This window comes from Apteryx mantelli, chromosome 30 (assembly GCF_036417845.1).
Source record: "Apteryx mantelli isolate bAptMan1 chromosome 30, bAptMan1.hap1, whole genome shotgun sequence".
In the NCBI taxonomy this organism is placed as follows: Eukaryota; Metazoa; Chordata; class Aves; order Apterygiformes; family Apterygidae; genus Apteryx; species Apteryx mantelli.
The window spans coordinates 2151743-2167098 of NC_090007.1; the positions used below are offsets into that span (position 1 = coordinate 2151743).

The following is a 15356-nucleotide window of genomic DNA, read 5'->3' on the forward strand; positions in this document are numbered from 1 at the left end:
AGAGGAGGGGCGGTGGCGGCCGGGCGCCTCATGAATAATGCATGAGGGGGGGCGTGGCGGCGGCGGCGGGAGGCCCCGGCGGCCCAGGCGCGGAGGGGGAGACGGTCCCAAGATGGCGGCGCTGCAGGCGGAGCGCGGGTACGGGCTGTCCTGCGGCCGCCTCGGCCGCGGCACCCGCGTCTCCGTCTTCCACGTCAAGCTCACGGAGAGCGCGCTGCGCGCCTTCGAGAGCTACCAGACCTGCAAGGTAGGGGCGGCGGGCGCGGCATCCCCCCCTCCTCTCCCGCCGCGGCGGGCGGCCCGCCACGAGGCCCCGGCCGCAGTCCCCGGGCGGCAGCGGCGGGGTCGGTACCGGCGTCTCTGTGGCGAGGGCGGAGGAGGGGGGGGGGGGGAAGCGGCTTGTCGCCGCCGCCGCCCTCCCGGCGGGTGACGGGGAGCGCGGCGGTGCCCCGCGCCGGTGTGTGGGGCGGGGGCGGCCCCGGGGGGTGCCGGGGTGAGGGGATGCGGGGGGGGGGGGCTGCCGCCCCGGCGGGTGAGTGATGGGCCCCGGTGTGGACCCCCCCCCGTCCGGTAGATAACTGAGGAAACCGGGGGGGGGGTGGGCCCCTGCTTCCTCCCGGTAAGTGCCTGAGCGGGGTGGGGGGGTCTCGGTGTGCCTCCCCCCGGTAAGTGCTTGGGGGGCTCCGTCCTTCCCCCCCCTCCCCGGGAGGTGCCTGGGGGACCCCGGTGGGCCCCCCCCCCCCGGTAGGTGGCTCGGCGAACCGGGGAAGGGTCACCCGGTAAGTGAGTGAGGAGATTGGGGGGGGCACTATCGGTGCTCCCCCCCACTAGGTGACTGAGGAAGCTGGGGGTCCCCCCGGTAGGTGACTGAGGGGGGTCGGTGCCCCCCCCTTCTCTTCCCCCCCCCCCCGGTAGTTGCCCCCCGCCGCCCCCGGGCCGGTTCGCGGCTCCCCGGGGCGCCCCGGCGGGTGCGAGCCGCGCTCGGGCCCTTCCAGCGGGGCTGTATTGTGAAATTTCCAGATTGTCTCTTCCGAGATATTTCCTTGAAATGCGTCCAGAGAGCTTATTAGTCATGTAAATAAAGAATAATGGAAATACTCGGCATCTGTCGCTACAACGTATCTGAGAGGAATTAAAAAGCTGTCCTTTTTATTATTATTATTTTCCTCCTCTGATCCAGCGAAGAGTGTATCTGTCTTCACCTTGCCAGGGAGCTGGGAAAAGCTGGGAACCTAACCCGTTTGTCATTAGGAGCGTCCTGCCTGCCAGCTTCTGTAGGATAAACCATATGTTGTCACAACACTATTTTTAATTTAGGGTGTTGGTTACATCACATCACTGAGTTGGGCAATCTCTGTATGAGGACGAAGGTAATTACTGTTTCAGGGTTTATCAACTTATATTTTAATGAGTGTTTATCAGCATTACAAGAAGTCAGTAGCAATAAGTGTCTTGGATATGGGCTTAGTTGTTAGCTTTCTCTCCAAAAAAGAAAAAAATAAGCCCAAAGAAACACAGTCTATATATTAGGAAAGCCTTTTCTTTTGGGGGAGGGAGAGTAGGAAGACTACAGGCAGCTGCGTTAAATATTTTGGGAAGCTATTCCGAGTCCGCGTCACACATGAATAGTGGTGTTTATTTTCTAAATGAAGTCTGGTCTCTAGATTGTTTGGTGGCCAAGGGCCACTAATGAACTTTGCTTCCTTCACCGCCACCCAAAAGAGAAATAGTCAAAGGCTACTGGTGATTAAATGGGCAGGAAAGGATAAGAGCAGAAGAGCTCACTTGTTTGTATAGTGAATAACGCAACAATTAGTGGGCTATTAAACACACATGCTCATTCTGCATTTGTTCTATAAACAGTTTCTCCGGCTTGTTGAACTTCTCTGCTTCCTCTGAAACGCTCTGCTAAGGAGATGCCAAGAAGCGACTCTAACACACCTTTGGAGTGTGTGTTTGTGGAGACTGGGCTTTGATTTAATTTTGGTCTGTAGTAGGTAAATGGAAAAAATTTGCTAAGGCTTCTGCTCAGTTGGGTTTTAAATGTGGTATAACTGACGACAGTGTTGTGTAATATGTATAATAGCCTGGAATCCAATACTGTTGTTTTTGTTACCTTAAATCCAACATGTGTGCAGTCTGACCTGTTTTATGCACTAGGATAGCACGTTAGTATGATTTCTGGAAATAAGATGTTTCTTTGCCAGAACAGTCAGGCTTGTATCTTCAGTTGCTCGCTTGAGTTTGTTCTTGGTCTAATAATAATGTATTGGGATTACATAATCCAAAAATGATCACCCAGCTGGGCTAGCTGCCATTTGTTTTTAGTGTCCCTTGTGCCAGAGCATTTGCGTTCCTGATGTGGGACTGTATCACGTGTGGGTTAAGCTGCAGCAATATGGAGAAATGATACTTGGCTTATTGAGACTCTCCTGCTCGAGTCCCTGCTAAATTGTCCTTGTCCCGGTGAAGAGACTGCTACTCTTTCATGTATTGGTGTCCAGCTCCATGTTTCAGGAAGTGGTTTCTATGTCATATATGGAGAACATGGAGCTGCTTCTGCAGAGGTCCAGGTCGCAGGGCTGTGTGCTCCTATTGATCCATAAAGGATTTATTTCTCCAGTGACAGAAGGGTCTATTCACCTGAAAAAAGTGCAACTCCCCTTATAGCCAAAAAAAAAAAAAAAAAAAAAAAACATATGGGACACCCGAAGATGTTGCATATCTGCTCCTTGTGTAACTTGCTGCCCCTGAAACGGCTTCCATGCAGTTGTGAAATTATGAGCACTGACTGCCGAGTTCTGCAGCTGAAGGTTGAGCATTGGAAAATGTGTCCTAAGTAAATTTGCCCAGTGATGAAATGGAGTCGTTTTGGTGTTTTAGCCTAAAACAACTCTTCTGGTTCTCCAAGGACTGTAGTTCTCTGTTAGCTTTGCTTCGTTCTGCATTTCCTTTGGGTGTATATACAGGCTGTGCTTAGCCGTTCCCCCTCCTCCCCCAAGTGGGGCATGACTGTTCTTCATCTCTGCTGGCCTGTCACCAGCTGTCTTGCTGTCCCAGTAGAGGTACAAGGGAAGTCCTCGCGCATCTGCCTTTATTTTCCTCTTTTGGTCTTTATCTTGGATCCTGTCTGTAACATTTTGACAGGATGTTGTATCTGTCGTCATCTACTCTACCTAGATATGTCTCAGTACATGGCATTCATCTTTTGCTTTTCACACCCATATTTTTAGCAACATATGGGGGTTTCTGGGTAAGTAGGAATCTGAATGCGCAATTCTAAACGTTACATGGCAGACCTAAATGTTTCTTGGCAATTGGTACTGTCTCCTCATGCTAATGTGGCATAGGTGCTGATGCTATGTAAACAGTGTTAGAGCTGTTCCTGGAACCTTTATCGGGGAATTTCCAGACTTTCGAATATTTATTTAAATACTGTTTTTGTGGTTTAAGGAGCAGTATTTGTGAGCAAGCATGATGCATACTCTTTGGACAATAAACGCCGTGACTGCAGTTGCACCCCTTTCTCCATTACTTATGGCTTGCGTGTTGACCTAAGCGTAGCTGATGGATGCCGTGCAAGCTGCTGCAGCCAGCCCTGGCTCTGGCTTGCAGGGTGCCTGCACAAGGTGGCCTCTGTGAAGATGTAGCTTTGGGACTGCAAAAAGGGTCTTGGCATCCCTGCTCAGGTCAGTCAGCGAGTGATGCAGAAGCAGCTGAACGGTGCCTCCTGCTCATGTGCTGACTATCTGCGCCTGCTATATGAAGTATTTTGAACTGAAGCCACCAGCTGATTCACTGGTGAACTTTGGCAGATGCACAAATATTTATTGGGGGCTAAGCTGAGATAACCGGAGCACGTTGCCCCATGCTCTACTGTCTGAGCTGAATTTTGGAACCTTCTCTAACAAATGTGGCTTCCCCAGGCTTGGAACACCTTGCCTTCCCTCTGCCGGCTGTGCTCTTTAAACCAATAATGACAAAAGTAGTGTTTTCTTAAAGCTTGGGATTAAACCAAACCCTATATAGTCACCTTTAAAAAAAAAAAAAAAATTCAGACTTTTATTTTAGAGCAAATTGTTATAGATGCCTTAATCTTACTATGTTCAAAGTATAAAATGCCACATTAAGGCTCTTGCTGTCATTACGAGGTTCTTAGGGTACAACATATCTCTTCATGCTGACTTGAGGCTTGAAAACTTCTTATAGGTGTCAGAAGGAGAACAATGTGGCTTTTGAACCAAAATTCATTAAATTATCCTAAAGCCTTTTGCATCATTACTCCTTTCCTGTAACCTGTTTTTTCCTGCCCTATTAATTCACTGATGCTGTAGTCTGTCAAAATTGAAGCTGTTATGACATCAGTAACATGAGACTGTGACATTACTAAATGAATCAGCCAAGAGGAGGCTGGTTAGAAAGGAAACTCATTGTACACGTACATCTCTTTGCAATCAGCAGAAATGGGACAGGATATGCAGAACATACTGAACTGCTAAACTCCTGCTAAATGTTCTTAATGTTGACCTGAATGTGGCACCTTCCATTTAAAGGAAGGGGACAAAGAGACGTTTAACATTGTGCATGAGGAATGTTTTAGCCTGTGGCAGTTTCCTTTCAATTATTTAGGGTAGCTTTTTCTCTCAACCATATACCATTCAGATCTGCTCAAATTATAGATTCATCTCTATAGTTTTCAAATTGCATGGGAAAGAATTGTCTGTAATTTACATCTAAAGTGACGTACAGTTGCTATGGGATTCAGTGGCAAATTATAAACCCATTATGCTTTTTTTTATATTGGTGGTAGCAGACTAAAGAAGTAGGTCTAATTGGTGACATGCCAAGGGAAAATAGAAAGTTTATGACAAAATCCATGTGACTGACGGTGCTTCTTTCAAACACGATCTGCTTTTTATCAACAAATCATATGTCTTAAATGGACGCTATTAATTTGAAGAGTTACATTTGTTCATTAATATTTTTTTTTGCTCTCTAACAATATTGGGGAGCAAACTTGAAGATTAACCCCTTAGATATTTCCCATCTTATGAGGCTAGCTTTTTTTTTTTTTTTTTTTTTAAGGTATGTAACTGGAGCATTTTGGCACTTGTGTCAATGGATCTAGCAGCTGGATCTTGGCGATTATATTCGTTACCTTGCAAGACTAAACCCTTGTTCCAGCTTATTCTATAGGTCCTTATTGAATTTAAACAGCAGCAAAGGGAGGAATGAAAGCTATTATAAAACTTTTACTTCTGTCTGAAGCCTATCTGATCAAATGCGACATTCAGATTAGTCTCTTAAAAACAGTCTTGCAGTGACCTCTTACCTGACTCATGTGTGCTGTAGCAAATTGTGCCTCAAGTTGCTTGCGTGCTTGCTGTAAACCAGTCGGTGTTTGGCGTGTGGAATCTTAATGGCTCATGCCCCACCATCATTTTTTGCTGAACCAGTCTGAAGTGCTCTGTCCTGTTTAGTTAGTTTTTGTCATAGTGCTCCTTGGCAGACAGATGGTGACTGTTGAAATAGTTCGCCTGCATAGGGCAGGCTCTGTTGGGATAGCAGAACAGTCCTTATTACTCGTGAGCAAGGGGAAGTTTATTTTAAAAGGCGTTTGAGGTCTCATTAGTAAATGAACGTGTTATCTCCTGAAGAGTTTGCCCATACCCTGCTTTGTATTAGACTCACTCGGGTCTGTAAATTCTAAGCATAAACTTGTGAAGCGTCTCCAAATCCCTGGTGTTTGTGCATGTTGAAAAATGGGAAGGGACAGACTGCATGCGTCACTCTTATACTAATTTGTGCCAGCTAATCCATGGGAGAAGAATACATTTTGGCTGACTTGGTGGTTTTGCTGCTAATGCACAAGAGAATGCATTTGAATGGATGGAGTGGCTGCATGGGTTTAGGTAGACTTGAAGAGATACCATATGTCTGAGATCCTGTCCTGAATATTCTAATTTGTGAATACAGTCATGTAATATATTGGCTTTATTTTGTTTTGGGGGAGCAAGAGGAGAAGTGGAGGGGGAAAGTGGTGTTCAGCTCAGTGTCAGGCATAACTTCAAGAAGGATGAGCTCAAGTTACCTCTGAATAATTAAGGTTAATGTTGTTTCTGGAGGAACCGTTGACTTAAGTGACTTTAATGCTAATAAAAAAAGCCGGATAACATGGACTTTGCTAATATTTTATCCACAGAATGGATATGGAAGAGACATCACCAGAACTAGTTGTCTTCATCCACCATTCCTGAGCTTGACCTGGATGCATTATCCAGGGAAAGAGCTTGGATTTGCTGATAAGAAGAGTTTTCTGTAGTAACTCTTGTGTTGCTTAGAAACATCCCGTGCACGTAAGGCAATTTTTGCACACCATGGTAACCTAATATTGCCTTTTGACTGCCTTTTTTAAGTATTGTTACAATAAACAGGATGATAACCCCTCTGCAGTTGGTTTACAGACTGATGGTGTGGATCACTGCTGTAGTGAGAAAGCAAACTTCCAAAATCCAATCCTTTTTGCATTGCTCCAGCAAAAAGGCAGTCTAGGAAAACACTGTTCCGTGCACTTGGTCTCTCCTTTCTTTACATTGGACTAGTGCCTTTTTAATTTAAAGAAACCAACATTTGTTTAACTCGAAAAGAGGTCACTGCTTGTGAGCATGACTTTACTTAGCTGCCCACCTCCACCCGACTTGAGTCTTCCCTGATCTAGCTACAGCCTGACTGCTGTTAACCCTCTGTTTTCCCTTCTGTCTGTGCAGCAGAACCTTCCTTGTCGTTTGTTAGGCAGGAGGGAATACTTTAGCCAAAGGCTTTCATGGAAAGCTGAGATGTTTTACTGTCTTAGAGTCTCTTCAGGCCAGCTGCCACCACTAGCATTACTCTTCTTACATGCAGAATCTGCAACCACCCCTGGAGGCTCTGGGCATGGTCCTGGGGCATACCTCTCCACTGCAGGAAAGTAGGTCATCACAGGGAAAAAAGACTGAATCCAGTGTCTCAAAGTATAATCCGTGCATATCGTTGCAAGCAAAGGCTTGAGTCGCGCTTCTGGCTTTGACCTCTGTTCCAGGTTGTGCTCTCAGTTTAATGGTAGATGCAGACTTTCTGCTTTAGCTTTGTGCCTGCCTGTGATGGGGATCAGCGAGTACTGCGAAACTTCCTAAAAGCAGCTGGCATCTACATCTTTGTAGTATTTAGATTTCGCCAGCACAGACATCCTCTTGACTACTTGCTTGAAACACTTCAAGACCTGTGTGGTGCAGCCGATAGGCCGTCCTTTGATAAGGGAGCAGTCACCTGACACTCAAGAAGTTTTGTTCATACAAGATCTCTGCTGCGAGAATAGTTTCAGCTAATTGTCATTATTTAGCGAGAATAAACGTGTTACATAAAAGCTTAGCGAAAAGCCCAGCAGGATGGCAGAAATGCTAGCTCAGTCACTATTTTTATGCCCCAAAGGTCCATATTTTCTAAAACTGGAGTGGAAGATATTAATTTAATCTTTTTTTCTGTATTCTTGCTCACTGAGGGCCTGCCTGTTCTGTGATGGGCTGCAATCAATGCATTATGTGCCAGTTGTGGTTGTTTGAATCATATTTCCACATTTCAGTGTCTAGACTTCATGTTTGTGCGAGTTTTGTTGTACCTTTCCAGCTCCAGCGTTGATTTCAGTTGTTTTTGGCTCCCAGTTTCTATGAGAAAATCAAATGGACTGTGTTTCTCTCTTTCCCAGTCCCCAAAAAGAAGGGAACATGGGAACTGGCAGAATTTAGTTTCTTAGGCTTTCTTTTCTGCCATTTTTCTCCCTTCTGAGAGAATCTGCGTGTGGATGAGCTGCGTTCTGCCATTTGGTGACTAGTAGACAAAAGTGAAGACAAACCGCCAATGGCTAGAGATAAATCCATCCCTGGTTCTTGGACAGAAAAGAATGTGCTGTGAAAAAGGGGGGTGATCTTGGTATAAGAGATAAAAGAGAGAAAATGGAAAAATACACATTTTAGAAATTAAAAATGTTATAATAATCCACATGAGTGTTTTTTTGGGAGTAAAGCAGCCTTTTAATTGACTTTAACTGCTGTGCTTTGTTTTTAGCTAGAAGCTTTCTTGCACTTGCAGATATTCAGTGCTCTGGTCACGACTGTATTTGCATTCAGTGGGAAGGACACTTGGTGTGCGTTGGGTAAGTCTGGGAGAATTTCTCTGCTGTTCTTGGAGAAGTCGATAATGACGTGGACGTCAGTTGCATTAACCTTATTGCAACTGGAAGCTTGGACAGGCTTCAGCATCATTAACTGTAACTACCAAAAGGAAGCACTGACTTAGGAAGAAAACAGTGCATGAACCTGATCTGAGACTGTATTAGGTTTTGATTCTGTAAACTAAACTCTTGGCATATAGTGAAGTGCTTTATGGATAAATTGGTGAAATGAAATAATCACAACTCATAATTAACTTGTAAAGCTAGCTGCCATGAAATTTAAGGGGATTAAGTGTGTCTGAAAAATTGGTCATATGGTATGCGAAGAGTAGAAGGTTGGGGTTACGACCTCTCTGTGCATCTTTGCTGGTGTATCGGCCATTTTGCTCCCACTTCTCTCCTGGTGTTTGAGGTGATCTATCTTGTTGCCAAAACCTTGGCTTTACCTCTTCCAGAGATTACGATCCACATAAATGTTAGTGTAAAATATTCCATTCCTTACAGATCCAGGATTCAGTGGATGCTTTTCAGAGCCTGGGTTGGGCGGAGCGGCAGAGAAGCAAATTTTTTCCACCCTGCCTGAGCTTGGGCAAGCGGAAATTGTGTCTCGGAAGCCATATAAGGCAGTCGCCTCTTGCCAGGCTCACCTTTCCACTGGGAGGCTCGGGAAGGGAGCAGCCCTTGCTCTCAGTGAGAGCTTAAGGTCTGCCTGGCCTTTGAAGTTGTTCCCTGCAAGTCTGACACTTGCTGGAGGTGTGGTGTGGCAGCCCTGATTAGGTCGCAGCAACTCATTAACTTCCTGACTTGTGGGGCTTTAACACGTTGTCCCAAAATGAATCTGCAAGCTTGTGATTCAGAATGAAACTGCTATAAACTGCCTGGAACTGGGAAGAAGTTCACTGCAGTCAGATTATGGCATCGTCTCCTGTCACTGGATTTCTTCATTTCCTTCAGCAGTGTCTGATGCAGGTGCTGCTGAAGAGACGGAACCAGGCAGGACTTTGCTCTTCTCCGAAACAATAGTTCCCATGTCCCTCTTTCATTGAAACAGTTTTTTAAAACACTGATAGCACCTGTCTGAACTTCCAGGGGTGCTCAGCTGTCAGAGCTGATGAAACCCGAATTGTCTTCTCGCAGAATTAAGAACTTCCTGTGCTACCCATAAATAGTCTCTTTTAGTGCATTGGAGCTTTACTGGCCAATTTCTTTTGAAGGGTGCTTTCGGTGACACCTGCAACAGACCTCGCTCACTGGTTTCCCCACTCGCTGCTTGCCAGAGGAGCTGTGTTTTGATGGGAGCGGGGTGGTCCGGTCGCATGCTCTGCTTCCTTCTCCAAGAACAATTAGTGATTAAAAAGAACCGCAGTTATCTGAGGGCTTGTGTGCTTTTCCCTGTCTGGGCTTTTGGTAGGGAAGTTCCTGTACTTACCCTGTCTACTTTTCTACTCTAAGATCTGAAATGTTTCCTGCACTGCTACTTTGAGGGAGCATTAGTGGGGTTCACGTTCTCTAATGTTGTTGAAGGGGTGAGGATGGTTACTGTTTGGTTTCTGATAACTTCTGGGCACTGTGCACCTCAGGAGTGGCCTGGTTTTGACACATGTAATGGTAGCTACTAATCCTCATCCTTATTCCAGAAATAAAGTATGGTTTTCTAAAGGAGAAGGAAAATGATGCAGCTGAACGATTGTATCGTAATAAACCATGCTTCCAGCCTGGAGTTTTGAGCAGGCCCATGAAGACAGGAAGTTCTGAAACACGCACAGGTTTGCTAAGAAAGCTGGGTTTAGTTTAATCTTTAGGAACATGGGGATAGGAAGAGGGAGGCAGTAATGGATAAAGCAAAAGATACTTAAATAATCTTTATGAAAGTGAACGGGTTATCTTAAATCTGTTTGAAATATGCACTGTAGTTGATGTGGAACGTAGTGGTGATTAAAACCAATTTCAAACACTTTCTAGAGGCATGATGCTGAAATCCTTTATGAATATATCAAGGACTTTGTCGTGCATTAAAATGGTGCAGCAGTGATTACTGCATTAAAATCTAGAACACTCTCTTTTTGTGTTTCTTAAAGCAAGAAAAAAAAAAGAGAGATTTATTACCTAGAAGGGTTGGTGTTGTAGTGTCAGGCAGGTTTCCATGACCTTCCCACTGATACTCTGCAGTCATTTGCACTGGAGATGTAGCTAATGCAGGTGCTGCCTGGATCTTGCTCCAAGTTTTAGCTTTCTCATGCAATTAAAGCTGTTGAACTCAATAGAAAGGCCTTTGTCTTGTCACTAAGACTAAATTTAAGGACACTGACATCAGGAAGAAACATTCTTTTATTACAGCCTCAAATGGGCTCAGTTAAAAAAGCAAAGGGCTTCAGCTAACTAGAACTTGTGTGGATTGTTATATTTAGACCAAAAATTCTGGTCAGACAATTAAGTGACAGCTCAGTAGTCATACCACTTCTTTTGCATGTGTGAATTAGATTAACTGACTAGACTTACTCTGTAAGGCAAAAGAGATTCTCTCTCTTAATGTATGAAATCTCTTGGGAGTTTTGGGCATAGACCCGGTGAGGCTTTTTGCAGGTCTGTGGTCAATCTCTATTTAGTCAGCAGAGGTGGTATGTTTTTACTGTTCTTATCTTAACATTTTTCATGTTCACTTTTGAAATTTGTTGTAATCTTAACTTTCACAGGTGTCCTTGCGGGGAGCAAAGAAACATCTGACTTTTTTTAGGGTAGGTTTTGCCAGTTTAGAAGAGTATGTTCTTTCTTTGACTGTTTGTCACTTTATTTTTGGAGCAAGTTTGTTACCAACCAGCCTGGCAGTGCAAATAAAAATGTAGTTAAAACAGTGTGGGTTCTGTGCTTTGCACCGAAAGGCCTGCTGAAGGAAATGGAGTACCTCATTTAACTCAGTAGTGGCTTCTCCAGTCTGCTGCGTTCAGCTTGCTATCGGAGAAAAGCAAGCACCACCGAAGGATGGTGTTTGCTAAGAGGCAGTTGGCAGCGATGTGTTAGGGAAGGGTATTTAACACACTGAGGTTATGACATGATAGAAAATCTAATGCGGCTGTTTTGCCCAATACTTCAGTTGGGATTTTTGGGGGCAGCTTCCCTCAACGATGGAAAAGATTAGCATGTGTGGTTTCTTTCTCACTATCTTCACGGGGGAGTTAGTGATGTGTAGAGAATTTCAGTGTCTCAGTGGAGTCCCTGTTGAATGCTGACTTGTGTTGTGTTTGAGTCCCGGTGAGTTTTGGGTGACCTCTGCTCAGGTGTCCGATGCCTGAAAACAAAAAGCAGCTGTGTCCGAGCTGGTTTGAGTGCCTGTGGTACTAATGGCAGGATTTCTTGGGGGTTCCCTTAGGCACCTCTGTAGGATTCTGGCTTTGCTGACTTGGGTTTATCGCCGCCTGTTCCAACAGAGCTGGCTCTCGCTCCTTGAGGAACGTCTGCAGATTGTTTTAAGTAGAACTTTGGCAGACTAGTAATTACGCTTCCCTTTAAGTGTCAAGAGGGTATAGTTGGGCACAAGGAGAAAACTGGCCCAGACTTGTTTTCCTAGGCTCAGCAGTGTGCGTGTTAGGTGAGATGTGTTCTGGGATGGTTGAACGAGTTAGTCAATCTGATCTCTAAATTGCCTTTCTATAGTTTCTCTTGCAAGAAAAGTAGTAAAGCTGTGTGGAAGATAAGGATCATACTGATGTTTCAGCAGCTAGTTTAAGCCATCTTGTGAGCACACAGCCAAGTGAATCAGCTCTCGTGTCTTAATGCATCCTAAAACAAATTAGACTTTTGTAAGCAAATTTGGTGGGTTAGAATTGCTATATTTTCATTAAAAGATCTCAGTGGAGAAAACGTTCTTTAAAATTCAGCCCTGGGGTTGTGTTGTTCATTAACTGATAGTCACTCCTGTTTACCTTGTGCGATAAGTACAATGTTAAGAATGGCTAACAGGGCCGATGCCGTCACAGCTGCCCTTCAGATAGAATTACTCTGTTTTTATGGCTTGGTTTACTGACAGGTGTTGTGGTTTTTTTTTGTTTTTTTTTTTTAACTCAAATAAATGCAAACAAGCAGAACATACCTCTTCTAATCGCAGATACCGAGTTTTCTTTTGTTCTTAGCAGCTTGGTAACACTGTTCTCAGTACAAAGGTCATTTAAAAATGTGACATGTCAGGCCAGCAACATACTGCTTCTTAATGAGGCTTAAAAACAGTGTGTAGCTGCCTGTTAGAAGCGTATTTGACTCTGAGATAGAATAGAGAGGAGGAGGAAGGAGGCACAGGAGCAGCTTATTGGGATGGGATTGCTCAGATTCTTTCCTGTACCGAAACTCCTGTATCTTTTGGTAGCCTTCAATACTAAAGCACTTGCAATTCAGTTGCGTAATGGGGTTTTGATTTTTCTCTTGTTATGCAAATGAAGCACAGGTGTTTGACAGCGCATTCATGTTCTCAGAAGAAAAGCAACTAAAATATCTTTTTTAGAAAAACCCCGCACTACGTTTTAAAATTATTCCCTCCTGTATTTCATACTTGAAGCTTATGTCCTCCTAATCTTGGCCCCTCCGCTGCCCCAAAGCCACCATTCAGCAAGGCGGAGAAGTTTGACAGAGAAGTCCTCAATGTGTTCATTACTTCATTGCCACCTTGCTGAAATCCTTCCATCCCTCCTCCCCAGAATATGCAACTGGACGTTAAACTGAAGCTTTTGAACGTTAAGTTCCTTGGTGTCGATGAAGCTTCATCTCTAGTTTGAATGTCTGAGGGCTCTTGCTGTAATCCTGTTCCCTCAGCATTAAAGCTCCAGTACTGGAATTTCAGCACCTTCAGCCTCGCCTCAGTCTTTTCAGCTCTTTGACTGTTCTCCAGTTAAAACTAGGTCAGAAACCACTGTCAGCTTCTGATATTTCACTGTGCCTGTTTTATAAGTTGTAACCCAGTGTTGCTCTGTGTTTAATCACTTGCTTTAATTTTACTTATTAAATGTCTCATCCTGCTTTGCACTAGCAGCCTGACATAGTAGAGCTGGTAAAACTGCTCAAAATAACCTCTTAGCTATAAAAGCAATGTTACCTTGGTTCAGTCTGAAAAGATGAATTACCTGCTTCTTATGTATAATCCTTAAGATGCCAAACTGGCAGATTTTTTTCTTTCACCAGTTCACTCTAACTGTACATTTGCTAGCAATTTGTGTACAGCCGATTTGCTAGCTGTAATTAACCAGCTTCTCTTCTTGGCTGAGTGCCTTTCAACCTGATAGGTGAAAGAAAAATAGCTCAGAAAATCAAAGTAGTTGTAAACCCAGACTGATGAAGAACACAGGAAAGCAGGTATAGCAGAAGTTATCAAAATACTTGTTTTTAACTGAGAGCTTTAGCTGATGGTACCCATTCAGCATTTTTATAAAACTAATACTGGAATGGTACTTCAAGTCTGAGCCGAGCGCCTCAGTATTCAGTGAAATCCTCCTCCTTTCTTTTAGACCGACTTCACTGAGCTAGCTAGCAGTATTGGAGTACTTGGGCATTCTTGCGTGCAATGTTTAAGTGTGTTCTTACTTTTCAGCATAGCTCAAAAGCTGTGGTTTTTAAACTCTCCATTAGTCGTAAGCTCGAAGTTTTCCAGAATGGTAAGTTGTTATATTAACCTGTTCTTTATATACTTATCTTTCGTCTATGTAACTTTTGCTGCTCTGTGAACCCCTTCTAGGGTCTAAGGATCACTGGGTTGAAAACCGTTGGTTGGAGGTACCAGTGTAATCCAGCTCCTGTTTACAGACCTGAATGCTCTACAAATACTGCATGAAGTATTTGTAGCTGTGTTTCACAGATGGAGGAGCTGGAACCCAGAGGTGAAATGTTTTATGTAAGGTCACCCAAGGAAAGCTTCTGACAGAGTGCAAAAGGAACAAGTTTTGACTCTAAATCTTGTTCTCTAGTCGCTTTACATCACTTCCACAGCATGGCCTTTAGCCTCGGATGGAAGAGCTTGGCTGTTATAATCGGTTATGATAATTTTCTTATTTATGGTGGAGATGAGGGGAAGTTGTTTCAACATGTTGAAGAGGCAGTATCATGACATTTTCTTATAGCTGAGGATTTTGTACAGTGCAAAGGCTAAAACCAAAATAAACAGCCTGACATATTTAGTAGTTAGTACAAATACTTGATACAGTTAATTATAGAAAAGCTTCCTTTAACTATTTCACTTCTCTCATTTCTAAGTGTGAGGGTGACTTATTCATCAATGTGTCTTAGGTCTGGCCAAAGCAGTGGGAATGCATGTGCTTTGTAGTCATTAAGGGTCAGATAAAGATTGTCCTCGAGCAGTTTTTGGAGGGTAGCCATTCAGAAAACAAAGTTAACTCTTGTTTTGAAATAAGAATGATAATTTTGTGGCTCTCTTGGAAGGTGCTTTGCTGGAACACCTTCGTATTATATAGCAATGTGACTACTAACGGCGAGTTGCTTCATTTACCTCTGTAGTGGTACAAGCCCCCTCTAACTTCATTTGTTACCCTACGTAACAGTTCAGGACAGCAATTTGACAGAATCACATTTCAGATTGAAATAAGGGGAGGATTTAAACAGAATATAACTGTCCAGAAAAGCAGGTGAATATTAACAGTGTGCATGTTGTTCTTTGAGCAACAGAAATAAAGAAGTCTCGTCTTGCCGAATTGGGTCCCTCTCCGCCGGTGCGGCGGCATGGCTGGATGTAGCTGTGCTGATGAGCTGGCTTGCTGCCGCCTGGCACACGCCTATCGCCCGGCTTCTGCTTCCTGCTCCCAGGGAGGGGAATGAATCTTGATCTACCCTATATTTAGTAGCTAATCCTAACTTTTTTCCTTGAAGCTTACTGAAATCATCTTTTGTCGCTTGTATCCACCTTCCAGTTTTGAGCCCCTCGAGAGTGGGAAGGATCGCAACAAAGACACGTCTGTGTAGTTGCTGTGATCCTTCTTGGGAAATCAGACCGAAAATGCCACCGTCTTTGCATTTCACAGACTTAACTTAGTTGTCAAAATAGACCAAAAGGAGTACTACTTGTATTGTTTTGGAAAGGCTAATCAGTGAAAACTACCATTTCTAAGATGGATGATGGCAAGCCAAGTGACTTTCCGTGATCGAAATTGCTTTCCTC

The 15356-nt window shown here is 44.2% G+C and overlaps 2 protein-coding genes across 3 annotated transcripts in view; one reads left to right on the forward strand and one right to left on the reverse strand.

Moving 5' to 3' along the window:
* Nucleotides 1-15356, reverse strand: part of UBA52 (ubiquitin A-52 residue ribosomal protein fusion product 1) — a 74226-nt gene that overhangs the window by 13349 nt on the left and 45521 nt on the right. The window lies entirely within an intron of this gene.
* The window catches only part of ELL (elongation factor for RNA polymerase II), a 53710-nt gene continuing 38466 nt past the window's right edge, over nt 113-15356 (forward strand). For both annotated transcript variants that reach the window (XM_067312700.1, XM_067312701.1), the window contains exon 1: nt 113-247. In XM_067312700.1, the coding sequence (XP_067168801.1) occupies nt 113-247 (135 nt within the window). The remainder of the gene's footprint in view (nt 248-15356) is intronic.